Raw genomic sequence first — 27375 nt, forward strand, 5'->3', positions numbered from 1 at the left:
TCTTCCAAGGTGTCACCTCTTCCCAGTAATGAGGCACTCTATGCAGCCCTGAGGTCGGTCTGACGAGGACACCAACCCCCACCCCGGGCCTAGCCCCAGCCCGGGGGTGATCCCTTGAGCTTGTTCTCACACCCTCTGTGCAGGGAGGAAGGCAAAAACCAAACGGAACCTTCTTGCATTTACTCCTTAAACAAACAGCATTCAGTCGTGAATAAAAACAGATGAGATTGGAGTCCAGTGAAGAGAGACTCTAATCAAATAGCCTCCTAAGTAAACATGAGATGGGACCTGTCATGGATGCTCTGGAAGGCAGACCCAGACAACGTTCAGAAGAAAGAAAAGTTAGGGAGGCTTTTCTCCCATTTTCGCCGAGAGCCTTCGCCTCTCCCCACCCGGGTCCTCGCCTTTTCCACCCTCCATGAATTGGAACCTGCTTGGCTGGGGTCTTCAGCGGCTGACCTGGGAGTGCTTCTCACCAGCGGAGATGAAGGAGAAAATGCAAGGCAGGACCCTGGAAGTGGCCAGCAGATGAGCTCGGACCAAAGAGTTCCAGTGGGGAAGTGCTGGCCACTGGGGCAGGCTGATTCCAGGACAGTTGCCATCATCGGTGCTGGTCGCGGGCGCTGGCCACCAGCCATCCAAGGCCATCCCCTCCCCAACTTCTGTCCAGCAAGGGGCCTGGGCTCCAAGGTCGCTGCTGAGTGGGTTCTTTGAGTTTAGCATTGATGGGTTCACAGCTCGTGCCAGTGTCTGGACCAAGAAAAGCATTCTTGTGTGTGTGTGTGTGTGTGTGTGTGTGTACAGATGCACACCATACACATAGGTCTGTGCTCTGTGGATAAGGTGTCAACTCATTCCAGATGTACTGGAACAGCCCCAATTTCACATATTTGGACACCATAAACCATTGAAATATCCTGAAGACTCCAACATGATTATTTATGCAGCACTCCTTTGGTCTTGTTCCAAAAAAAGGATTTGAGAACCAGCTTGTAGAGCTGTATATACTTCAGGATTGAAAAATAACAGGCAGGTCAGGACGCCTGGGTGACTCTGTTGGTTAAGCGTCCGACTCTTGATTTCAGCTCAGGTCACGATCTCACGGTTTGTGAGACTGATCCCCGTGTTGGGCTCTGCGCTGACAGCTCGGAACCTGCTTGGGATTCTCTCTCCCTCTCCCTCTGCCCCTCCCTGTGCTCGCTCTCTCTCTCTCTCTCTCTCTCAAAAGTAAAAAAAAAAAAAAAAAATGAAAAAGTAAAAAAAAGAAAACAAGAGGCAGGGCAATCAGGGGGGACAAAGAGTGAGAAGTCAAGTCCTGGGCACACGCTGGAGAGGGGCCACAGATGGAGACACCATTTCCAAGCGGTCAGAGCCCCCCCGGAAACGAGACATGGATTCCTGCTCTTCAGACCTGCAGGCATTTTCCCCCAAAGCTCTCAGAAGGATGCAGTGTGCCCCAGAGTCAGGAAAGAACAAGCTCATATTCTGTATCTATGTGCTGGTTTGCTTGTATGTGACTTGTCAAATCTCACAGAACAGTGCACCTGAGATGCGTGCCTTTCGCTGTCAGCAAATCTCACCTCGAAAAGAAAAGAACCGTCAACAGATCTAGTTACTGATATGCCTGCGAAGTGTTTAGGGGTGCAGGGGACTGGCACTGGCATGAAATGCATGGGAAAAGATGAACAGCTGGCTGGCGAGAGGAGGGTCATTGATGGGTGATAAAGCACGTCCGGGAAAATACAGTCTCAGCAGACATACGGTGGACGCATGGTCCAGACTATGCGACTCTTTCAACTTTCCTGTGTGTTTGACCATTCTTTTTATTTTCTTGCTTCATTTTTTTAAGTTTATTTGTTTGTTTGGAGAGAGATACAGAGAGGGCGAGCGGGGGAGGGGCAGGGAGAGGAGGGAGACAGAGAATCCCAGGCAGGCTCCACACCGTCGGCACAGAGCCTGGTGCGGGGCTCAGACTCACCAATCGCAACATCATGACCTGAGCCCAAACCAAAAGCCAGACACTTAACCGACTGAGCCACCCAGGTGCCCTGACTATTTTTATAAGAAGAGGTGGGGCACTCTGAGACACCAAGCGGACTATGGAAGTTACCATCCACACCCGGAAGGCTAAGACCCTACGTTTGTGCACACGGCCAGAGCCGGCAGCAGCCCTCCAAATCCACTGAACCCCTGGGCGCCTTGCCCACAGGCAGTGACAGGGGTTCTAGGACGCAGAGCTCCGCTTCAGCAGGGACAGAGAGGCCTGGCTTCTGGGGGCAGAGCCCACAGCGTGGCGGGATTTGGGCATCCCCCAAACAAAGCTCTCAGATCATGGAAACCCCTCATCAGACCATGAGGGAGCACCTACCCTCGCAGGCCCTGTGCCTCACCCAGAGCACCCTGAGAAGTGGGTTTCAGCTGTGACAATATGATGGCATTGATGACAGGGATCATTTACTGGGGACTTTCTCTCTGCCGGGCACTGCAGTAAGCGTTTATACCTATCGTGTCATTTAATGTTTAAATGACCCCAGAGAGTGGGTATATGATTGTCAGCCCCATTTATTAAAAAACTTTTAATGTTTATTTATTTTTGAGAGAGAGAGAGAGAGAGAGAGAGAGAGCACAAGCAGGAGAGGGGCAGAGAGAGAGGGAGACACAGAATCTGAAGCGGGCTCCAGGCTCTGAGCTGTCAGCACAGAGCCCGACACGGGGCTCGAACTCACGAACCGCGAGATCATGACCTGAGCCGAAGTCGGATGCTGAACCTACCGAGCCACTCAGGTGCCTCTTGTGAGCCCCATTTATGCATGAGAAACGGTTCAGAGACGTTCAGGAACTTGGATGTAACACTCAGCTGGCAGATGCTGAGCTGGGATGCAAAGTTATATTTGACTCCAGACCCTTCGATCCTAACCACTGCCCCTTCCTGCTCCACCTGCCACCCACCCCATCCCTTCCACCCCACCCCCACCCCCTCTCCCAAAGGCCTGTCACAGACAACTTGTCTCTGCTCCATCCTCAGAAGAAAGTCTGACTCAGGGGGCGCCTGGGTGGCTCAATCGGTTGAGCACCCGACTCTTGATTTCGGCTCAGGTCATGATCTCATGGTTTGTGAGACCGAGCCCCACGTTGGGCTCTGTGATGACAGTTCAGAGCCTGCTTGGAATTCTCTCTCTCCCCCTCTCTCTGCCCCTCCCCCGCCCGCTTGCTTGCTCCCTCTCTTTCAAATTAAATAAATCAACTGAAAGGAAGGAAGGAAGGAAGAAAGAAAGTCTAACTTGGGCCCAGAGTGCTCCTTATAAACCAAGCACCCCACTCCTGTCCTTGTGTTCCTGCTCCCCAGGACGACTCTGCACCCTGGAACGGGCTCCTCTCCCCAACACTCCCTGGAGACACACACACACACACATACACACACACACACACATACACACACACACACCACAACCTCCCGACCAGCTCCTGTGAGGCAGCCCCACTGTCACCCCAGCAAACCCCCTACCTTCCCCCCAGCATCTTCAGTGCTGCTCAAAACCACAACAACCTGAAAACAGCCTATCGCCTCTTTCATGGAACCCCAGAGCTCAGGAAGACCAGACAGCTGGTAGCCAGCCTCCTATTTTTTTACAGAGGAGGAAACAAAGGCCCAGAGGGGGGCAATGGGTAGCCCAATGTCACACAGCACGCCAAGATTAAACTTTGTCTCCTGGGACTTGTCCCCTTAGCTCAGGTCTGGGCAAGGCCGAGTTGGGTTGCAGGGCTGGGGGTAGCGGTGGATGGAGCCTAGAGAACCCCCTGGAGCAAAAGAGACTAGCGCCTAGGGCCAGAGAATCGTTGGGCCCCGGGGACCCGGACAGAGCCGCTCTCATTTTACAGGTAGGGAGTCTCAGTCCCACAGAGAGAAAGCCACCGTCACTGGATCCCGCAGCTACTTGGCTACATGGAGGCAGGAATCTGTTTTCCTGAATCCTAGCTGACTTTCCCACTCCAGCCCTTCAGGTGGCTCTGAAGGGTCCTGAGCCACAGAGCAGGCAGAGCTAAGCCCCTCCCATATCCATACCCAAATACCTGGCACCCACCAGCGCTCCCCGGACTTCTGCCTTTACCAAGTCACTTCCTAAAAGTCACAGGGCTTGGGTTATGTGCTGGGTCCAGCAGGGGCTACTGGAAGAGGGGTCCCCAACTCTGAAGCCCCTTGCAGGGAGGGGAGAGGAGGAGCTACAAGGGCCCAAAACTCCGGTCCCTCAACACACCTGCTCTTCAGCCAGGCCTGGCCCCCCAGGGACTTCAGACCCACCCCCTCCTCAAAGGAAGGGTCTGCCCTCGTTGCTGCAGGCCTCAGGCTGGACCCAAGCAGCCCCTGGACTGAGGGGGAGAAGTAGTAGAAGGGTCAGTCACCCTGCCATGAGACCCAGGTCCTTTCGGCCAGAGCCAGGCTTGGAGCTCGTGGAAAGGAGAACAGGAATGGGACAGTGGAGACAGACGGCCCCAAGCAGCTCCGGCCATGCCAGGTTGACCATCCCCTCCAACACAAACACTGGGCCCCTGGCTCTGCAGGAAGGGGGCATTTTTCAGAGATGACATCAGCTCTTAACGTTTCACGTTTCTTACCTACCTCAGCCCCGAGAGCAGGGTCCCCAGAGCCCACAGCTTGCTGAGGCAGGCACCAGCCCTGGTGCAAACAGCAGAGCACTGACCTCGGACACCACAGCAGTCCACGCCCAGCAGAGATGGCCGCTCCAGTGGCTGTCCACGCGGCCTGGTCACCCCGAGGACATGGCCCTACCTGGGCACTGCACGACAGATGCAAGAGAAGATTTCAAACTCCCAGTTCCCTAAACACACCTCGGGGCCTTCGCTCAGGCTGTTCTCTCTGTCCATTCCCGTGCCTTCCCTGTTCCATGCCACCTAGCCAACACCTCTGCAGCCTTCAGGTGTCATGTCCAATGTCCTCTCTCCTGTGAAGCCAGCCCCACCTCCGTGAGCCTCCACAGTGTCCTATCCTTCCATCAGAGCCCTGAGCCCTCAGTACAGTATTTAGAACCACCTCACTTTCCCTCTCCTTCCCGGCCTTTCTCCCCAGACGTGGAGCCCGTGGAGGGCACAGGCCAAGTCCTGTGCCACTCAGCCAGAAAGAGGTTCATCATCAGCCACAGAGGGCTACGAGGCAGCCAGCTGAGAGAGCCCCACAGAGGCTCAGTTAAAGGCGGGGGAGCTGGAAGTGAATGAGGTGAAGGGAATCACACTTGGGGGACCTGGGCAGCCGGGATGGGAAGCCACAGGGGCTGGGCCTCCAGGGTTTTCCAGCAACAGTTCTGGTTGAGTGAGCGAGGGAGTGAAGGTTCCAGACAGAGGAGGCGAGGTAGAAAAACCAACTTCACCTTCTGCCATGAATTCTCTCTGGCAGCAGGGAGAGGTGGACACAGATGCCTGCAAATGCTGATTCCCACCACGCCACCCCCACCGGGAGCTTCGCAGGCAAAAGGTGTGTGGAACTTGGCGCATCAGGCCCAGAAGGGGCCAGAGGGCACGGGTCTCTGCCCCTCTGCCCTGAGAGGGGGCTGACTCGCTGCCCCAGGGCCCAGGGCCAAGCTGCCCCTGCTGCTGACTCAGGCCCCACTGGCCAGCTCAGCATTCCTGCCCTCCCCACTGAATGGGGCTATTGAAGCGCTTTGTAGAGGGAGGTGAGGCCGCTGACCACACCCCCAACCAGAGCCTTCGCTATGCTCTGGGCTCTGATCTCAGGGGCAACACAGGCCCTGGGTTCAGTCTGAGAGCACTCTGGCTGCCGCTGCTACTCTGGGGGTGTCTGGCACCCACGACGATCCCAGGTAACCTGGCCGGGCTGCACCAGAGCGGGGATCCCAGTGGGAGGGCATCGTCCTGATCCTCAGGACTGGAGGCCCTGGGACGGCAACCCTGCTCGTGATCCCCAGCTTGGGGAGAGGTCTGTGCCTCTGCACACGCCACGGTATATAGGTGGGGGCGCTGCAGGGGCTCTGGGGGCTGTCTCGCCTCCCCCACCGAGTGGAGCTTCCCTAAGGCAGCAGTGGTCTTCCCATGCAATCAGGGCCTCTCACAGGGTATGGGCTGGGTATCCCCCGTCAGACGGGGAGCAGGGGTGGTTTGGAGCCTTGCGCATCAGACCCGGAGCCCCCCAAGCCCAGTGTCCATCTCCTCCTTTATCAGACCTGGTGTTCAGCCTCAGCCTCTGCTGGTGGCTCCCAGCAGGGCAAGGGCCCAGCTCTCTAGAGAGAGCCAACGCCTCTCTAGATAGAGCAGCCCCGCCTCGTCCCATCTTCCTCCCCTCCTGACCTTTGCCCCCCCAAGCTGGGACCTGCCCCCCCCCCAGCCCTGGCTGCTTTTTCAGGAATGGGGGAGGGCCGGGTGCCATGAAGCCAGTGCGGGCTGTCCCACTTTGGTGGGTGCTACTGCTGGTGTCCAGGCTGGGGGCCACCAGGAAGGGATCCCCAGAAGAGGCCTCCTTCTACTATGGAACCTTCCCACTTGGTATGTCCATTCCTCTGTTGGTCTGTCCGTCTGTCTGTCAGCTTGCCCACCTTGGGCTGGCTTGCCAGAGAGTTTGGTGTTTTCGTTTCCCGACAGGTAGGATGGGAAAAGTAACTCCGTATTGTTGTTCTAAAATAAATGAATCTCCGAACAGGTTTCTTTAAGCTTACTATACAGGCAGTTAACGTTAATCACAGCTAAAACTGTGCAAAATTAGGTGTTTTAAATGTATTATGTCTGCCCTCGCCCGGACCCATAGGTTCCCACTCGTAGGGAGCCGGGGGCAGGCGGCTGGGGAGGGGGCCTGCCCCGTGGCTGAGGACGAACAGCCCAGAGTCCAGGTGCTGGGTGGGGAGTGGGAAGGGGCCCAGGGCCCAGTTTGAGGTCTCTACTTGCAGGCTTCTCGTGGGGCGCGGGCAGTTCTGCCTTCCAGACAGAGGGAGCCTGGGACCAGGATGGGAAAGGGCCCAGCATTTGGGATGCCTTCACTCACAGTGGGAAGGGAAAGGTGCTTGGGGATGAGACAGCAGATGTGGCTTGTGATGGTTACTACAAAGTGCAGGTGAGTGATGAGTGTGTGTGCAGGTGAGTACGCACCTGAGAGGTGGACAGTGACACACTGGGGAGCCCGGAGGACAATGTCAATCTAGTGTTCTGCTAAACACCCCCTAGTCCACTGCAGGAAAAAGAGGTGGGGCTGTTGGTGGCTGGGGATGGGGGGGGCAGGGGATATGCAAGAGGTGGGAGGGTAGACGTTGGAGGAAAGGATAGCAGGGCCCCACCTGAGCCAGGGCCTTAGTCCAAGTGATGGACAGCTGAAAGGCTGATGCCATGACCCTGGGGTCTACAGGCTGCAGTAGCCTAAGCCCTTGGTCTCTCTTGTGAATTGGCCCCGTGGAGGGGGTCCCTCTGCTCAGGACCCACTTTTCCTCTCTGGGCCGACTTCTTGGGGGACTCATCACCCAAGTTTATTAGGAGCACCCCAATTGACATCTCACAGCATCCCCATATCCTGCATTTATTTGACTCTTGGCATATCCCCAGGAGAAAGGGGGCAGGTGCTTTCACACCCATTGTATGAATGAGGAGGAGTGAGCATGGCGGGGAGGGGGGCAGCGTGAGCCCCGCCCCAGAGTCCTAGGTGACCACTCCCCACCTGGCGCCCCTGTCTGCACAGGAGGACGTCGTTCTGCTGAGGGAGCTGCATGTGAACCACTATCGATTCTCCCTGTCTTGGCCTCGGCTCCTGCCCACAGGCATCCGAGGTGAGACAGGGCAGCCCCTCCCAAGCCCAAGCGCGGGTCCCTTTGGCCATGTCGGCTTTGAGGGGACACTATAGAGTGCTGGGGAGGGAGAGCAGCCTGGAACATGGCTTCTCTGGCAGCAGCCATTACAGGTTCTGCAGGCAGCTGGGCTCCCGTGTCGTATCAGACCCGGAATCGGGCCGGGTTGGGGTGATTTCGGGCCCAAGAAAGGCCACAGGGCCCAGGAGCACTGTGCTTCAGAAGGCCAACGCCCCCTTATTTCACCTTCAGCTGACAAGGTGAACAAGAGGGGAGTCAAGTTTTACAGCGACTTCATCGACGCCCTCCTCAAGAGCAACATCACCCCCATCGTGACCTTGCACCACTGGGATCTCCCACAGGTGAGGCTAATGCAGCCCAGATGGAGGCCCGGGGGGCTCCGCTCAGCACGAGGAGCCTGATTTGGGGACTGGGGTTGGCAAGGCGGGGGCAGAGGCTGGGGTCTGGACTGGGAGATGGGAAGGAGTGAAGAAGTCTGACCCGCCCATGGAGGACGTCGGGCTGGTTTAGCTGATGTTTGTAACAGGCGACGAGGGCAGATTTCGATATTTTCCAAAAACATTTGGCCTAAAAACAACAAACCAAACTAAAAAGAAACCTCTTTTGAGTAAGATTTGATGACGTGGCATAATTAATGTACTTGTCTGAGCTGGTATCATAGGAGTACAGCCCCCCAAGCCATTTCTGTTAAGTCTCAACCTCACTGCCAGACCTCACTCTTCAAGCAATTCTTTCCTTCATTCCACAAGGCCCCCTGGGAGAGGAGCCGTGTGTGTCACTCTCGGTGACACAGGTCATAGGAGGTCAGAGAACAGAGATGTGGCCTCAGGGAGATGTTGGGAAGAGGCGGGGGTCCCATCACTGCCTCAAAGTGCTGGGCGTGGGGTGGAAGGGGTGCTCTGGTTTGAGGGGGCTTGGCAAGTGATGGGGTTAAGAGTTTGGGGAGCAAGCAGGAGGAGGAGGGATGGAGGTTTGGAGGCGTAGCTTGGGACCAGGCCCCAGAGGCCTTGACTGCCGAGCTAAGACGACTGGGATCATTCTGCAGGAAGGGGAGCCACCGGAGACCTCTATGCTGGGACTGGGGCCATGGAGCAGACTTCAGGGAGACAAACCGGAAGCCTCATGCCAGCTTCTTCCCCCGCTTTCACTAACCTAGCCCTTTAGCATCCCCTCAAACCCACCAGGCAATCTCAGTGGAATGATGCATCTTGGGAAAATCCCACCTTCACAAGCAGATGCCTTTGGTTGGAAGAGAGTCCTCCACTGAAGAAGGCAGAGCCCATCCTCACAATAGAGCTTCTATGGTTTCTGACATCCGCACGGCCCTCAAAATCCTAATCAGAGGTTCCATGTCCTGCATCATCTCTTATTTCTTCTGAATGTGTATTCGAGGTTCTTTTCCCAGTATCAGACCTCTCCCCCTCGGCCAGTTTCCTTAAATATTCAATCTATCACGTTCCTTCCAAGTGGGAGAGTCTCACAGCTTCTCTGTCCCTTCCCTCTTGTTTGTATAAGGTGTGACATGTCCCCCCACTGATGTTGCCTCATGGTTCATTGCTGGCCACCGTCCTCAAGTTGTCACATCCAAGGTCCCCCATCTTTGCTCTCCGTTGCTCTAAACAGCCTCTGTGGTTGTCATCACCCTTGTTTCTCCCACGAGCGTGGCCTATCGACTCCAAAAGTCTTTTCCGGAGACAGATCCTTGGGGCACCTGCTTCTCTCTCCACCAGCTGCTCCAGGTCAAGTACGGCGGGTGGCAGAATGTGAGCATGGCCAACTACTTCCGTGATTATGCCGATCTGTGCTTTGAGGCCTTTGGGGACCGGGTGAAGCACTGGATCACTTTCAGTGACCCTCGGGTAAGCAAGGCCCTTCTCCACGGGGGAAGCCCCCCTTCCCAGACCACGGAGCTCCTGCTCCTTCTCACAGGCCCTGCGGGCCCCACTTGCCGCCCCTGTAGACGATGGCAGAAAAAGGCTATGAGACGGGCCACCACGCTCCCGGCTTGCAACTCCACGGCACGGGCCTGTACAAGGCGGCACACCATATCATTAAGGTGAGGTGGGTCCTTGTGGGAGTGAAGGTGGGGTTCAAGGCAGAGGAACAACCCTCAGTGTCGGCTCGGCCTGCCCCAGGGGTCTGAGCCTGAGCTCTGTCATCTGTGGTTCCAGCATATTCCACCACACCTTCGCACCACTCACTTGCATCCCATGAGGATTTATGGAGGGAGTGCCCGGTCATCCAGTGCTGGGCACTTGCCGAGACAATAGAGTGGCTGCTCCCTAGAGCTTACAATCCAGTCAAGGGGATGGAGCGCATGCATGTGAAAACTTGTCATCTACATGTCTAAACAGCCTTGTGAGGACTGGTGACAGGAAGAAGGGGTGGGACACCAATCAACCAGGGGCTAAAGTCTTCAATGAATGAGCGGCAGTAACTGGAGGTTGAAGGACAACGGTAAGGAGTTAGGAGTGTTTGTCTCAGAGCATGGACTTCAAAGGACCTGGGATTTTGGAAGGAGAAATAGTTTGGAAGCAGCAGGAAGGAGCAAGGCAGACACTACCCTAAGGTATGTGAGGTGTGAGGGGAAAGCTGGCGTCTTCTTGGAAGAGCTGTGTTGGGGATGTTCTTTGGGGCAGCCAAGCTCAGTAAGGGCATGGGAGTGAAGGAGACAGAGGAGACGCTGGGGAGACTCAGGTATTACAAGGCTGCTGGAGAGGCTTTAGAAGGGGGAGGGACTGGGTCACACTGCAGGACACATAGGAGGGTACAGGCGATGTTGCCTAGGGAACAGGGGTGTGAGGCATGACAGGATGGTCCCAGTGGACTCTCAGTGGAAGGGGACAATCTGATCAAGCAGGAAGCCAAGGGGGCCCTCAGTGACATACTAGACTCTCAAATTCCTGTCAGGGAGAGAACTTTCTCATTCCTTCTACACTTGGCATATGAGTCCTTAAACTGTGGATACTCGAAGGGCAGAGCTCTGAAGGCATCAGTGGGTCACCGGCAAGAGAGTATGGAGAGAAGGCATGTCAGCACATTTTCAATTCTAGTCTTAAGACTGTTCCAGATTCTTGGTATTTTCCTAACTTCCTGAGCAACTCTGGGAAAGGTATTGCCTAGTTAACCACAGAGAACGAGTAGGAACAACACGAGGAGCCTTAGCAAAAATCTTAGAAACAAGAAATATCACAAAGAGGTGGTTTGTGTGTTTGTGCCAGAGTGAGACCGAGTTTCTCTACAGAACAAAGGAAACACGTGTGTCTGGAGGTCGGAAGAAGGGAGACAAGGGATTGGGATAATCAAGGCTGGACCCAGGGAAAACCTGGGACTCTCAGTCAAATCGGATCCCTAGTCAGGACAGAGGGAGACGTGCGCCAGCCAGGCACCTCTGATGCACCCCCTCTGTTTTCAGGCCCACGCCCAAGCCTGGCATTCCTACAACAGCACGTGGCGCGGCAAGCAGCGAGGTGAGCCTCACCACCCACGTGCTAGGAACATACCCCCCGCGGGGCGATACCCTTCACCCCTGCCACCACCTGCCTTTTTTTTTTTTTTTTTTTTTTTGAGAGAGCGAGAGAGTGAGGGAGAGGGGCATAAGGAAAGAGAGAGAGAGAGAAAGAGAGAGAGAGTCTTAAACAGGCTCCATGTTCCCAGTGCGGAGCCCAACGTGAGGCTCGATCCCACAACCCCGGGACAATGACCTGAGCCAAAATCGAAGGGTCGGAAGCTCAACAAACTGAGCCACCCAGGCGCCCCTCCCCTGTCTTTTCTTTTAAGGTCTGGTGGGGATCTCATTAAACTGCGATTGGGGGGAGCCCATGGACATCAATAGCCCCAAGGACATAGAAGCTGCCGAGAGATACCTACAGTTCTGCCTGGGCTGGTTTGCCAACCCCATCTATGCCGGCGACTACCCCCAAGTCATGAAGGACCGGATCGGTGAGCCATGTCACACTTTAGTTCCAGGCACCACAGCAACAGTACTGAGCCCAAGTGAAGGGGTGGAGAGGCGGGAGACAGGGGTGGAGGAACACGCGGGGCTTGGGTGAGGCACTCAAGGGGTAGCCCAGCCCCCAAGGAACTGAGAACTGGTTTTTTGAGTTGGGGCGAGGGGAGGAAGGACACATCCCCAGACGTGGAGATTGGGAGTTTCAGAACCCAGGGGGAAACACAGCAATTTTCTGGGCTGCTTTCTTTTGCGTTCTGCCGCCCTGCCTCTTTCTCCCCACTCCACTCCATCTCATTTTAAGCGAAGTAAGAGAGAAAGGTCAAAGACGCAGTCATGGGCAGTGTCAGTTCTAACGTTGGTTCTATTATTTGAGGAATGCTTTCCAAGCTCTGGTTTCCACAGTGTCCAAGAAGAGAATAAAGACACATAGAGCTCCCAAGGCTGAATCAACTTGGGTGCTTTTAAGTGCCATATAACAGAAAACGCCAACTAAAATGGCTTGAAAAGTAGGGGATTTATCATCCCAGGTACTGAGTCCAGAAAAGGGTGATCCAGGGCCGGGTACTCCAGCCTTCAGAGATGTCTTTGAGGACCAAGGCTCATTCCGTCTTTGACTCTGGCACCTTAGCCAGCCCATCAACGCTCCTATCAGCCACAAAATGGCTGCGGAAGCTCCAGGCATCATGTCTTCCCACATCACATCTTTCCAGAAAAACGGAAATAGCTCCAGCATACCCATTTTTTAAGAACAAGGAAAATCTCCCCAGAAAACAACCTCCACTCACAACCAACTTCCCTACAAGGGATGTCCTCAAGGGATGGAACTGTCACATGACCCAGAAAATGCCTTAGACCACCAGGACCTCAGAGGCTGGGGAAGCCAGGACTCTTATAAAGGATATGGCCCCTTGGAAGAGAATGTGGGAGAGGATAAGAAAGAAGACAGGCCTGGCGCTACTGACTTGGGGGGGGCAGCCAATCGTGTCTGGCCACACGAATCTAAAAGTATTATCTCTGTTTATTTAGAGGTATCGGTCTGCATGCCCCTAAAAAAAGAGACAAGGTTAAGATTGTAAATAGGTTACAATCTCACACGGCAAGGCTATTTTGGATGTTTGACTAAGAACTGTCGACATCTCAAAATTGTCTCTTTCTAAGGCACCGCTAATCAGACTTACCTGGAATAGGAGCAGATTCTAATTCTGACTCTGCTGCTAACCGGTGAGCGGTTCTGGGCACGGTGTCTCACCTCTTCGGCTGTCATTTTTATCATCTGAAAAGGAAGGATTACACAAATAATCTCTAAAAATCCCTTGGCAATAACTAGGTCCGTGACACATCTATCTATGCCCATGTGTTCGAAATCCCGAGAAGGATTTCCTCAAGGTGCACAAGGAAAAGCCCTCAGGACAGGGCGGGCACCCCGCTTTGCAGGCACAGCCCGTCATTCACACGGCACATTCACTCTCGGGACCCTCGGAGGCCGTAGCGGGAGCCACAGCAGGATGGCACTGAAGGAGCCGAATTATTGCTCATAGGACAGTTTTTGGGCTTAAGGCCAGTAATTCCAGACTCCGTCCGCTCCAATTTTGTGGTAACTCTAATGGAAACCGGGCTGAGTTTTTCCTTGTATGATGTGTATGGAAGGATTCTCTGAGCAGTTCATGTTTTCTTTAGTGAAAGCATTCTGCCAGAAACCTTGTACACAAATGACTTCCAGGCATCTCATAAGCGCAATAAATATGGGAACAAAAGTACTTCTAGGCCAGTGCTGTCCAACAGAACTTCCAGTGATGACGGAGAGAAGTTCTGGATCTGTGACTTCTGATACGAGAGTCTGGAGTCATTTGTGTCTATTTAAATTCAAATTTTTTAAAAATTAAAAACGTAGTCCTTCAGTGTGACTGACCCAGAGATACAGTCACGCTGGCCATAGTCCAATGGCCACATGTAGCCAGTGGCTACTGTATTAGACGGTCCAGAGACAATGCCTGGTGGTTTTTCTCAAGTTACTGAATGTAACTGAAAAAAACACGCTAAGATCATAAAGGTATTTAATAATACAAGCTTTTCACCCATTTAAAAACCAATAGCCTCTTTGGAAACATTTTTATGGTTCTATTTTACAACTCATACCAATGTTAGTCTTCTTTATTCATTTAAAACCCCTTTCTTTTTTTTTTTTTTTTTTGCATACGTTCTACAAAGACACACAGGTTTCAAATTTTTTAAAGTACAAGAGAGTACAGGCAGACAGCCTCTCCTCTGCTGTCCTGCCCGCCACTCCCTTCCAGTGTATTCGATAAACTTCTATCACCTAAAAAAAAAGAAAAGAAAAAAGAGAGAGACAGAGAGTAAAAAGTGAGAAGTCAAGCTTCCCTCCCTCCCTCTCCTCATTGCTTCCAACCCCTGGGAGGAAGCATACTTCCAGAGATGGATTGTGCCCACGTGGGCAAAAACACTGCTGCTCTATGTGTGTAGTTGTTAAACGCAATTCTTTGCATCTTCCACTTAAAACATGTGTCCTGGCATTCTTTCCATGTTGGCAATAGTGCTGGTATAGAGTCATCATTCTGATGACTTCACAGAGCTGTACGGATACACAGATTTATTTAAACGGTCTCTCGAGAGACATTTGTTTGCAATCTTTTGCTACTCAATCTACAATGAAGATCCCTGTATACATCCTTTTACACGTGCAAGTAAAAGGTAGGATGGAAATGGTCAGGGAAAGGACCTATCTTTCTCCAAGTTAAAAAAAAATTTTTTTTTTTTAACACTTATTCATTTTTTGAGAGGCAGAGAGACAGGGAGACAGAGAATCCGAAGCAGGCTCCAGGCTCTGAGCTGTCAGCACAAGGCCCGATGCAGGGCTTGAACTCATGAGCTGCGAGATCATGACCTGAACCAAAGTCCGACTGAGCCACCCAGGCGCCCCTCCTTTTACAGTTTTAAATGCTAGGACAAAATTTCCCGACACAGAGGTCGTACCAGCCTACACTACAACAGTACGTGAATGTGACCGTATGTCCCCACCCATGGCCCGCACCACCAATGACCTTCCACATCTCTTCCCAGAGGCAAGCAAAGTTACCAATTTTGTATTTAAGAATATAGGCATCTAAGGCCACACTTTTCCATATAGCCACAATGTTGCCTGCACACCACTTACTGAGTAATCTATGGAACATATCACTTTAAATTTTTTTAAATTTATTTTGAGAGAGAGAGAAAGAGAAACCATGAATGAGGGAGGGGCAGTGAGAGAGAATTCCAAGCGAGCTCTGTGCTGACACAGTGCAGACGCGGGGCTCTAACCCACAAACTGAGATCATGAGCCAAAATCAAGAGTCAGACGCTTAACCAACTGAGCCACCCAGGCGCCCCTGAAAATATAGCTTTTGCGCAATATAAACTTTAAAAATTTTGAATAGTATTCAAATGTTAAAATTCCAGCTTAAAAGGCTAAGGTTATATTTTCCATACAAACGAGTCCCAAAGGCCGGGATCTGGACGGCAGCTTTTATGTCAACGTGCCACTATGATCGTGGTAGGAACAGCAAAAGAATCGTGAGAAAGTAAAACTTGGTGAAATTCTATTTTTCTCTCTCAATAGGGAAAAAGAGTGCAGAGCAAGGCCTGGACATGTCAAGGTTACCGGTGTTCTCGCTCCAGGAGAAGAGCTACATCAAAGGCACATCTGATTTCTTGGGATTAGGTCACTTTACTACTCGGTACATCACAGAAAGGAACTACCCCTCCCGCCAGGGGCCCAGCTACCACAATGACCGTGACTTGGTAGAGCTGGTTGACCCGAACTGGCCTGACCTGGGGTCGACGTGGCCACAGTCTGTGCCATGGGGGTTTAGGAGGCTTCTCCACTTCGCTCAGGTGATTATCACATTCGGCTATTTCACGGGCACTTTTTACCCCAATTCATGATCTTACAGCTTAGGCCCAGGGGCCTACATTTTAGTTTAAGTTTTTATTTTAATTCCAATTAGTCAGAGTGCCTACATCTTCAAGTTAATAAAACAAGCTCAGTTAGTTGTTCTTCAGAGGCCACCAGATCTGGGCTTTACAGACCAACGCGGACTATGAGTTACCACTTCAACGTATGTACCTGTGGCTACAAATTCTCATCCCACGTTTATTTTGCTGCCCCTTCTCACTTGAAATATGTGAGAAAGAACACAGCCTGAAGTATATTTTCTCTGCAATGATGCTGATTGACTGAGAAATGTAGTCTTTCGTATGAACTTTGTCCTGTCTACACTCACCTCCAAGTAAATGTGTAAACTGGCATCCACTAAATGCTAAACACACTCGATTAGAATAGAGCAGTCTTGACTAAGTGCTCGCATGTGCCTCAGACTCGGAAACCCAATTGGAGGTCAGAATTTTTAAGATATTCCTTACTATGACTCACTTTCAGACTCAATACGGCAACCCTCCCATCTATGTGACAGAAAATGGAGCATCTCAAAAACTACACTGTACTCAATTATGTGATGAGTGGAGAATTCAGTACCTTAAAGGCTACATAAACGAAATGCTAAAAGGTGAGCTACAGACCAACACTGTCTTCACAAATTTTCTGTTTAACTTGGACAGAATTTGATAACACACGTGACCGACTGAAGCTTGTTTCTGAATCTCAGAAATGAATGCATTTAAAATTATCTTCACAGTATTATGTTTCCAAGTAAATGAAATATATTAAAAATGGAACAAAATGTCTTTGCAGCTATAAAAGATGGTGTTAATATCAAAGGGTATACTTCCTGGTCTTTGTTGGATAAGTTTGAATGGGAGAAAGGATATTCAGATAGATACGGATTCTACTATGTCGAATTTAACAACAGAAATAAGCCACGCTATCCAAAGGCGTCAGTTCAATATTACAAGAAGATTATCACCGCCAATGGGTTTCCCAATCGAAGAGAGGTAGGGCAAATTATTGAGGTTGCTTGTTCTAGACTGCATTTTTAAATAATCTCTACATCCAGGGTGGGGTTCAAACTCACAACCCCAAGATCATGAGTCGGAGGCTCTTCCGACTGAGCCAGCCAGGTGCCCCTCACTTGTTCTAGATTTTGGAAGAGCTAAGCAGCTTGGGTGAGGAGGGTGGTGAGACTCCCTCCTCCCTTCATCCATGGAGAACAGGGTTTTGTGGGCCTTTGTCTCTTCCCCTAACTTGTGCCACCTCTTTGCTCATTTGCTTAGAATGAAGTAAACCTGCCTTAAAATTAAATCCTAACTTTAAATTTTGTTTTTGTAACATTTATTCATTTTTGTGAGAGAGACAGAGCATGAGCGGGGAAGGGGCAGAGAGAGAGGGAGACACAGAATCCGAAGCAGGCTCCAGGCTCTGAGCCCCATGCGGGGCTTGAACTCATAGAGTACGAGATCATGACCTGAGCTGAAGTCGGACGCCCAACTGAGCCACCCAGACACCCCAAATCCTAACTTTTAAAATTCAGTCCTAACTCACAGAGCGTGAAGGGCAAACTAGTTATGTAGGAATCCTGAATGTTTTAGGTTATGACAGTCAGTAGAGACTTCTAGTTAAATGTTCTAAATGTTATATTTTAATGCAAACAAATACTGCCTATTTACTCTTCAACATATGTGAAAACAGTTACAGTAAATAATAGTAAAATAAATGTATAATGACCACACAACTTTCACTTCTTTTCCCACTAGTTCCTAAGTGAGATTAAAAATAATTCATCTTAATATTAATAATCCTTTAAAACCTACCAAACATTTTCAGTAACCTACAAATGTTTCTACCAGCTAAGTTGCTATCGATGACAGGCAATTAAAATGGGAATTTAGAATGTCTTCATGAAGAAAATTTCTAAAATGAAATCTCACTTGTTTACCAACATTCTTTTAGGATGAGCCCACTGGCAACATAAAGAAGCAGTGACTGATAGGCATTCACTAGTCTGGTGTTTCTAGAAAAGCGCTAGATTGTAAACTCCTCAAGAATAAAGACTTTTTTTTTTTTTTTTTTTACTCCCTCACAAAGATGCAAACAGGTATTCAATAAATATTAACTAAACTTCAGGCAGATTTGAATTTGTCTTAATCCTACATTATTTTAAAACTGATTTCAGGGGCATATGGGTGGCCCAGTCAGTTAAGTGTCTGACTCTTAATTTCAGCTCAGGTCAAGATCTCATGGTCTTGAGATAGATGGAGCCCACGTTGGGATCTTCGGCTGGGCACGAAGCCTGCTTAAGATTCTCTCCCTCTTCCTCTCCCTCTGCTCCTCCCTCATTCATGGGCTCTCTCTCAAAAAAAAACAAAAACAAAAACAAAAACAAGATTTCAAACTGCAAAAAATTAGTCTAAGATGACATTACTTACCTAGTGGATTTTTATTAGGTGGAAAGTTGGTATCTCAAAGCCTTGGAAACTTGTGCAATCAACAATCAGATGCTTGCTGCAGGTGAGTATATTTTAATTCTTCCCTTTGACAACTAAGGCACATAATTATACATATAATGATGTTACCAAAACCTCAAAACGTGGATCTACGTGAAGTCAATCTTTCCAAAACACACAATTAAAAATGAATTTTTTCCTTCACTTTGAAGCAATGTCAATTTTCTATTTTATAAGAATTTCAAATATTTTAAAAATCTACCAGAAAAGAGAAATATTTTATCCACTCTAGTTTTATTTTTCTGAATCATACTGTCAATTTATAAACTTATTTTTGTTATAGTGGGCTTTGTGGAAGGAGGGAAAAATGGAACCATATTCAAATAGAATAAACATCGAAAAGTCAAAGAACACTCCAGATTTTATATTCACTCATTCAGCAAGTAATTATTAAGCACTCACTATTAGCTAGGGGGTGTTGTAACTAGAATACAGCAATAAATAAAACAAGGTCCCTGACTTCATGGAAGGCATGGTTCCCACAGTTCAGAGATGTAGAATAACAAAGACGCATCTACACACCAACAAGGCCAGCACAGATCACTTGTTTCTTTGAATTCGGTCTTTCTCTATGAGGGCAATCAGAGAAATATACTTCCTGTTTTAACAAACCCATCTTTAATGTAGTATCAGAGGTGGAAAGTGCTAGACCAAACAAATCCTACCAATTCAGCTACTTTCATAGCTGTTTTATACCACTGTGCTCTGTTCCCATCTGAATAACCAGGTAATATTAAGGATGTATATTCCTTTAAACCAAAATAAACTTAATCACCTAGACATATGATGTAGAATTTACTGCTGAGCCTATGAAATCTGTGGGAGCAGGGTCTGTGCCTTATTTATCTCTGTAGCCAGGGTGCCTGGCACAAAACCTACAGTAGGAATTACATACATGTTCATTAATATAATCACATATGTGAAATACATTTATTATTCAACTCTTCAAGATACTTACTTAACAGTGCAAGAATTCCCACAAAAATATGGCAACTCCTCCACCTCTTAAGATACATCTTTGAATAACATCTTTGAAAGGTTGGGAGACATTTGCCAAGGATTTTTCTTTCATAAATCCCCCCAGTGAAAATTACAGAAACCAGGGAACATGGCTGTCAATATTCTCACATTAATTTATGGTAAGTGCAAGTATAACACACATTTAGACTTTATTCCAGTACCTATGGAAGAACCAAATGTAGGCAATCTTTATTCCATATTTTCGGAAGGATATTACAAAGCCCTCACGTAATTTTTTTTAAATAACATTTTATAATGTTAAGAGAACCATGTTCTCTTTTAATAACAAGTGAGATTAATTACAAAGCTTGATGATGCCATTTTCCAAGTTTTCCCCAATGCAGGGGAATCTTTCCAGATGAAGCTATATTCGCTAAAATGACGACACTCTCATTTGTGGTGTTCTCTCTCCCGTTTCAGAGCCGTTACTAAGTCACATGCAGATGGTGACGGAGATTGTGGTACCTACAGTCTGCACGCTTTGCATACTAATCTCCGCAGTTCTCCTGATGCTCCTCCTTCAGAGCCAGAGCTGAGACAGGGTTACCCATTTTATAGATCCATCTTTCATAAAGAATCCTCTGGACCTTCCTCCTTTTTCTGCCTTGAAGGTTTATATACATTTCTGGTTTCAGGCTCTGTGATAATGGGTTTTTTTTTTGCTGTTGTTTTGTTTGTTTTGGCTTGTGCTAGGATTTAAAAATTAGAAAATAAAAATAAGCATGAATGAAGTAAAAATCACCTGTCAGAGTCACTGTTAATATTTTGCTGTCTATTATGCATCTACTTTCACTTTACAAAAAAGGAATCATAGTGCACAAATTATTTTGTTACTTGATTTTTTTTCCTTTTAAAAATCTGTCCAGTAATATTACTTTCATGTGGAAATAACTGCCATCTTAGCACTGTCCTACACAGGATGGACAATCATCTGCACATAACAATCCCTTCAGGTTCTAAATTCTAGCAAGCAACCAGGGAAACGCACTAGGTGGGTACCAAGTAAATGAGCACGTACACTTTTCTGAGATAAACTTTCTTCCACTAAACATAATTAACTTCATTGAAGTACCTTAAAGAAATATGTCTAATATCTTCTCTGTGCCTAGATATTGTTTTGTTTTGTTTTTTTAATAAAGGTCCATTTTACTCTTAACTAAGCTAAATTGATAGAATTAAACAATATTTATTTGGAGACAAAACACGGCTTAAGAAAGGATAAGAGACATTTTATTCATTACCTGATTCTATTGTTTCTAAAACACAAAAACAGTAAGACAGTAGAAACTGCTATTGCATTAATTTTCTTGGTTAATATTATCTTAAACATTTTAAAAGGGTGTTTACATCTGGGGCTTAGTCCTACAACTGGGCTGGGGTAGATATGTTTTTAATAGAACTCTGCTTTCAACATCAATCGATAGGCTCCTTCAGGGTTTTTCTCTCACATCAATGTTTTTGAAATCAAACTCTCTACTATACATAGAGATTTAAAATGCAAAGACATTACCACTCAAAAATATGTTTTCATTTCTCTGGTTTCAAGATTAATCTGGCTTACTGACTACAGAAGGTAAAAAGGAAATTAAAGACCCGCATTGCTCAATAACATCTGATAAGCCTTTTACATGATTACTGAAAAATAATCCATATTCCAAATGTATTAAATCAATACTTCTGTTGTAGAAAGAATTAAAACATAAGATACTTAATACACTACAAAGTATTTGGAGAACAAAAAGCGAACATACTACCTTACAGAGGACTCCACTGGCACACTTCACTTGAAATGCACCTGGCTGCAGGTGACCATGTTAGTATAGAACATCCTTTCTTCCAGGCTACCGTTTAATGTTAATTCAGAAACATCTATAACCAGATAGAAATCAGAATTGCTTACCAGCCTGCTGACTTTTCTACCACATACACTGCTGAATTTTATAATAATCAAGAGGTAATATGAATGGCATGTGTCTTCTATTTTGAAGTTAGGGGACAAAAACCAGCGTGGACAATTCTTTTAAATGGTAAACTTTGATGCATTGAAAACATGACTAAAGAAAATACAAAGCAGACTTGTTTTAATTCTGTATTTTTCAATTAGCAATAATAGCACCTCAGATAAATCTCACTGGCTACGATACTGCCACTTCACAAAGCTTAATTCTCTTTTTAATTTGGGAACATACTGCTCTATTTTTGTGCCTCATCCACTATAGTTCAACTCTTTTTTCCAATCTTAACATATATTTTGGAAAACAATTTCTACTTGAGATTTCTAGTCTTAGGGCTAGGCAAATATGCACTTTTTTTCTCTACTGAAGACTGTTGTATTTCAAAAACAAATGCAATTAACATTTAGATGAGCTTATGTTCACTTTCTTGTGGGTCAACATTTTGGTTTCCATATTCCCACCATGATCAACAATCATCTGCAGAGTACCCACAGGGCGAGCAGCACTGTCCCAGACGCTGTTGTTCGCTCCCGTTCACCCCAAATCATTATTTTCTTCCCGACATTTCTTCTCTCTTAGGTCTTCCTGATTTTGATCTCAATGTTTTACTCAACAGTATCACAATATTAGGTATCTTGAAAAGCTAGTATTGGACCTAAGTGCTCAGTTCAGTCCAATGAAGCAGAAAGCCTAACCTCTTAAATGCATATAATCTTTGGCAAAAAATAAATCATGACTGAGCTTTAATATTTACAACTGGGGCTTTGTATGAATAGCCCGTGACTTACAAATGAGGGCGTCCTTCACCAGTGGGTCTTGCTTTGGGCTGGAGGTGACAGAATAATTTCTAGACAAACACATCAGGAATATACGATGGGTAGAAGAGGTTATAAAATTCTAGCCAAAATGGAATATGTGAGTGGTTTTCCAAGCACGCAAATATAGGATTTCATAAGAATTCTTTATTTTCATAGGAGTCACTGGACCAAGTATTTATTCATAAATTGTTTTAACTCAAACATTCAAAATAACTTTCACTCCTTTTTGAAGTAATCTGCATCAAAAAGACTCTAGAGATACGTTCACTCTACTTCACTTATCCAGCATCATTGAAAAAAGGTGTTTAATCTTGCATGAATTTCCTCATAAAACACGTTTAATCTTTATGTAATAAAATGTATTTAAAATAGCATTTTCCAAAACGTATCACATATGTTCACAGCTTTAAAACTTTCTTTTTAATCATAAAATATAGATCTTTTTAAACAACATTTGCAGTTAAAACAAAATGCTTCAATTGGTGGTTCTCAAACTAGTTGCACAATGGAATCACCCGGAGAATTTTTTAAAAAGTCACTGCTGTCCAGGCGGTAGCTCCAAAGATTCTGACTTACTTGGTCTTGGTATTAAGACTTTAAAACCTCCTTAAGTGATTTTAATGTTCACCTAAAGCTGGGAACCACCCCTGCCCTCACCATGCCACACCTGAGGGTTAAAATTTTATTGTATCCTTCCAGACCTTTTCTTATGCCTCTGTCTCCATATTTTTTCCAGGCTTTTAATACTATAAACAATACCACACTTAATAAGGTTGTGCATAGGTCTTCTTGCACATGTCTGGTTTTATGTATGGAATAAATCCCTACTAAAAAAAACTGCTGGGCCAAAAATTGTATTTTAAAATATTGGCGGATATCGCCCTCCACAGAAGCTATGCAAACTTCTACTTCAATCGGCAACGTGTGAGGTTGACCGCCTGCCTGTTCACATCCTCGCCAGTACCGTGATAACAAATTTTTTGATCTTTGCTTATCTGACAGGCAAAAGATGGTATCTCTATAATATAAATATGCATTTCTCTTATCATAAGTGGGCCTGGGCAGCTTTCATTCTCAAGATGACATCTGAATTTCCTCTTTGGCAAACTGTTCATCTTACTTGCATTTTTCTATTGAGTTATTAACATATTTTTCTTACTGATTTGAAAGTTCTTTATGTAGTAGGCAATGTAGCCTCTTTTCCGAACATGAGCTGCAAATTAATCTTCCTTGTTTATCATTTGTTTTGCCTCTGGTATTTTTCTGTCATGCTGCAACTTCTCTAATTTTATATGGTTGATTTTCAAGCTTTATACCCTCCAGGTTTCATATCACACTTAGAAAAGACAGGATGATTTTTAACTGATGGTTCTCAGGAAAATTTTTCCATTTCTTTAGGGCTTTTACTATTCAGCCATATGAACAGAGAAGTTTCCATCATGCTTGAATCAAAAAATATTTGGGGGAGAATAAACCTTTTTTCATGGAAACAATTTTGCAAGGTATCAATCTAGAACTATTTGTAGAGTTCTGTAGTTCAATAACCAGCACTGGTTGACTACAGGCTTCTGAAATCTTTTCAGATGGTCTTAAAACTATCAGATATGATTTTAGATAATCACTGCAATATCTGAATGAAGCCTTTTAAATCTACACAAAGAGAGGACAGAATCTTGCAATCCACATACTTGAAAATAACAGTTTTACAGGTGCTTACTGAAGGAGGAATACTTGGAGCTGGCTTATTACACCAAGGGCTCAAACGCATTCTCTGACTGATGTGGACCATCTATGACAGAACATTAGAAAGCTCGAGGCGCCTAGGAACCTAGGTGGCTCAGTCAGTTAAGTATCCGACTCTGGATTTCGGCACAGGTCATGATCTCACAGCTCGTGAGATGGAGCCCTGCATCTGGCTCTGCGCTGACCTCACGGAGCCTGCTTGAGATTCTCTCTCTCTCTCTCTCTCTCTCTCTCTCTCTCTCTCTTTCTCTCTCTCTGCCCCTCCCATGCTCACACGTGCTTGCCCCCTCTCAAAAATAAATACACATTAAAAAAAAATCTCAGGGCACCTGGGTAGCTCAGTCAGTTAAACGTTCAACTCTTGGTTTTGACTCAGAGCTGATCTCATGGTTTCACGAGTTCGAGCCTCGCGCTGGGGCTCTGCACTGGCAGCACAGAGCCTGCTTGGGACTCTCTCTCTCGGCCCCTCCCCTGCTTGTGCTCTCTCTCAAAAATAAATAAATAAACAAAAAATTCTCAACCTTTTCCCAGCACCTCCAGAGAAGACATCAGAGTAGAAATATCATCACTGAAAGAGTGCACAAAAGTGTGAAGTATGAGCTAGCATTTCAACCTTCTCATCTATTTTTGCTCCTTGTATCCCTATTGCTTGACCTCTTTTAATAAAAGTTCCTCTATCCAGGATGAGAAAAAGCACTCTCCCATGATTTTTTCCCCCAGAAAAAATACATTTTACACCTAGAGTTCAGGAAAATTATTTAAAACCGGGCACAAGAGCTACCATAATGTGCCAGTAAAGATTCAGTTAATTTTCTACTGGAATTTATCTGAATAGATTACAAACCATCTTTACCAGGTTTGTGGAAACTCAGATGGTCTACAGGTGCACTGTCACTCAGCTGCCAAACTGTTTTCACCTTCTTCTGACCACCACTGATTTCCACTTTCCATTTCTGTGGCTTCTCACTAAGGAAAGAAGAAACATCAAAGGGAAAAAAAAAGCCCCAGTTATTTCCTTCCTTCCTTTTATACTCATAATTAGCGAAGTCCTCATGTGAGAGGCACTGAGAAAGAAGAGATGAACAGGTCGCAACTCTAAATTTCGGGGTTTGAGTCTGAACTACCTACAGGACACTGAAGTTGGGGATTTACACCTAATTTAGAAACATGAATCTGAAGCTCAGGAGAAGCTAGCGATGGGAGTTATGAATTCTCATTAGCCCAGAGGAATCGAGGCTTTGAGTGTGAGTCCAATCACCCAGGGAAGACGGAAAGCAAGAAGAAAAGAAGGCAGAAGGTGGAGTTCTGGTGAAAAGCCACACAAGAAGCAGGCAGAGGAAGATCCTGAAGAGAGAACTCCTCTCGGTCTTGGAGGGGGACCAGAGAGGCGGAATTAACATTAACACAGAACGCTGTGTCAAAGAAATGAAGAAACGGGACGGAGATCCAAGAAAGGAATAGTGTTAAATGCCAAAGAGCCTTCTAAGTGCTTACTCATCAGGAGAAAGAATTGGGGGGCCAGCTGATTACACCAGGGGCTAAAGCACACTCTTTTACTGGCAAGTTGTCCACTGGATTTGGTAATTAGAAGGGCACCAGTGATCTCGGCCAGAGCAGTTTCAAGGAATGACAGGGTTTGGCTACGCGGGAACAAAATAGAGGGAGGATAAAAACAGAGTGGCTTCAGTATGAGAGAAATTTCAAGCACATTACCTGTTGAGGGAAGAGCCGAAGAACCTATCATTTGACACAGCCTGAGTCCATGTGGATGGCCAATCTGTCACCTTAGCCTCACGGTCCCATACGTCCCCAATCCCAAACCCTCTCATTCCTCACAGGCATATCCTCGACTTGTCGTCATTACCCCGATCACTTTCTTCCCAATCTGTCATTTCCCTTCTGCCTACACTTTCTGCCCTATACTGTGAAGGAATTACAAGTTGAGAGAAAAATGAAAGACTAGAGGCCCAATGGTAGAAAAAGAGAAGACAAAAGGTCTGGGAGAGGAGAGAGGGTGAACTCTACCAGATGGCAGTCAAAGAGCAGGACAGAGATGATTAAGGTTTCAGAGGTGGAGCACAGCTCTTGGTCACGAGACCCCCAGGGAAAGGACAGAGGAGTTGCCCAGGAATTATGGCCAGGCCTAAAGTATAATTTAATTATTAAGTTGCTGACCTTTGATATAAGCTTTTTACAGCAGTTGGTCTGACTGGCAGCTGAAAAATGTGTTGCTCGTCAAGAGGATTTTGTTTGTAGTATTTTATGCAGGATCTAAAACAAACAGAAAACAACAAAAAAAGAACCTCTTCTGGAAAAAAAAAATGTCCCTTGGAGATAAAGGCTTTCTGGTAATCTAAAGCTCATAAGAGAAACATTTCACCCAGTACCACTAACCAAAACAACAGCAGAAGAATAATTTCAGGGCCACAACAGTAAACAGAAAAACAATGCCTCCTCCCCCCCACAACAAAAAAGTTAGGTTGTTTTTTATTTTGAAAGGATATCTCAATTTTTTTTTCAATTTGTAAAAATTAATAGAAGGCCTATTAAGTTAAGCCAGAGTAAAGGCCTAACTAAGTGCGGGAGGAAATGGTATCAGAAAAAGAAAACCAGTAAGAATCAAAAGAGAGACAAAGATACAGCCTCCATGGTTTTCAGATTCTGGGGAATTAAAGAGTTAACTCATTTACACTCTTCATCTTTAATGAAAATAAATGTTAGATTCTGTAAACAATAATAATTTCAAATATTTCCCTTTACAACTGAGGCAAACTCTAAATTCGGGAAAGGCAATGGTACATTTCCTTCCACAGGGAATAAGAAACCCAGTCCATCCACTGGATGGCTCACTCATTTCGACCGTGAGGCTTCAAATACACATAAGACACCGGCAACCCATGTAGGAGGCTCATTCCAAACTGTTTCTAGCCAAACTGATCAGCAGAATCTCTAAAATTACAGCAGTGCTATCGGCAGAAGTCGGATAATAGTATTTGGTTTCGTTCAATTACCACTGGAGGTCTAGCAATGATTACTTTGGCCCAAACGTATAAGGCTATAAAGAAAAGAAGAAGGAAATATTCATGAAGCACCCGTTAGGTGTCAGGTACTTTAGACACATTACATCATTTCATCCTGACGACAAACACTTCAAGTTATTAGTTCCTGTTTACAGATAAGAAAATAAGAAAGGAAACTTCCTCAGAAAGTCCCAAAATGCTAGAGCCAAGTATCAAACTTGAGTCCTTCTGAATCCAAAGCCTTTCCTTCCTCTGACAGGGGCTCAGAACCATTCTGCTACTGTGAAGATAGGGTGTACAGATTCTACCCAAACTGATAATAAAAACTGCACACATTTTGGCCCCACCTATTTCATAAGAGACTACATTTTTATGTGGAAGGAACAAGAGCAATACTTACTGTGTTAAAGCAAAGAGGAGCTCATGTTGGGGTTTAATGAAAAGCATGCAACTGACTAATATTTCTAGAATATGGTGGAGTTTTTGAACACGACACACCTGTTCTTGTATATCTACTGATGGAGTTATGAAATATTCCTGGAACAGAAAACAGCAAAATAAGGAGTTAAAGAGCACGAGCAATCTTGGGGCGCT

General features: G+C 46.7%; 2 protein-coding genes and 1 pseudogene across 4 annotated transcripts in view; 1 reads left to right on the forward strand and 2 right to left on the reverse strand.

Annotated features, from left to right (window-relative positions):
- Nucleotides 1-5716: 5716 nt before the first annotated feature.
- LCTL (lactase like) lies at nt 5717-19781 on the forward strand. 2 transcript variants are annotated; one of them, XM_043555105.1, is made up of 14 exons: nt 5717-5834; nt 6356-6513; nt 6912-7075; nt 7691-7778; nt 8049-8158; nt 9548-9676; nt 9778-9873; nt 11233-11287; nt 11598-11759; nt 15386-15660; nt 16205-16331; nt 16517-16716; nt 18166-18229; nt 19666-19781. In XM_043555105.1, exons 2-14 carry the CDS (start codon nt 6396-6398, stop codon nt 19779-19781), a joined length of 1704 nt encoding a protein of 567 aa, XP_043411040.1. In that variant the 5' UTR covers nt 5717-5834; nt 6356-6395. The 2 variants fall into 2 exon arrangements, with proteins under 2 accessions (XP_043411040.1, XP_043411039.1); XM_043555104.1 differs by having other exon boundaries at nt 6374-6513.
- A 127-nt stretch (nt 19782-19908) lies between these two features.
- ZWILCH (zwilch kinetochore protein) overlaps nt 19909-27375 on the reverse strand; it is a 36391-nt gene continuing 28924 nt past the window's right edge. For both annotated transcript variants that reach the window (XM_043555102.1, XM_043555103.1), the window contains 5 exons: nt 27182-27318; nt 25937-26032; nt 24615-24727; nt 21000-21114; nt 19909-19934 (listed from right to left, as the gene is read on the reverse strand). In XM_043555102.1, coding sequence (XP_043411037.1) covers nt 21026-21114; nt 24615-24727; nt 25937-26032; nt 27182-27318 — 435 coding nt within the window. In that variant the 3' untranslated portion in view covers nt 19909-19934; nt 21000-21025. The remainder of the gene's footprint in view (nt 19935-20999; nt 21115-24614; nt 24728-25936; nt 26033-27181; nt 27319-27375) is intronic.
- On the reverse strand, nt 21286-21406 carry LOC122469657 (annotated as a pseudogene).

Source organism: Prionailurus bengalensis, chromosome B3 (assembly GCF_016509475.1).
Source record: "Prionailurus bengalensis isolate Pbe53 chromosome B3, Fcat_Pben_1.1_paternal_pri, whole genome shotgun sequence".
NCBI lineage: Eukaryota > Metazoa > Chordata > Mammalia > Carnivora > Felidae > Prionailurus > Prionailurus bengalensis.

Coding starts and splice junctions, on each gene's coding strand:
- LCTL (XM_043555105.1), top strand. CDS start 6,396: ATGAAGCCAGTGCGGGCTGTCCCACTTTGGTGGGTGCTACTGCTGGTG. Junction 9,677..9,777: donor TCACTTTCAGTGACCCTCGG/GTAAGCAAGGCC, acceptor CCGCCCCTGTAG/ACGATGGCAGAAAAAGGCTA. Junction 18,230..19,665: donor CAATCAGATGCTTGCTGCAG/GTGAGTATATTT, acceptor CTCCCGTTTCAG/AGCCGTTACTAAGTCACATG.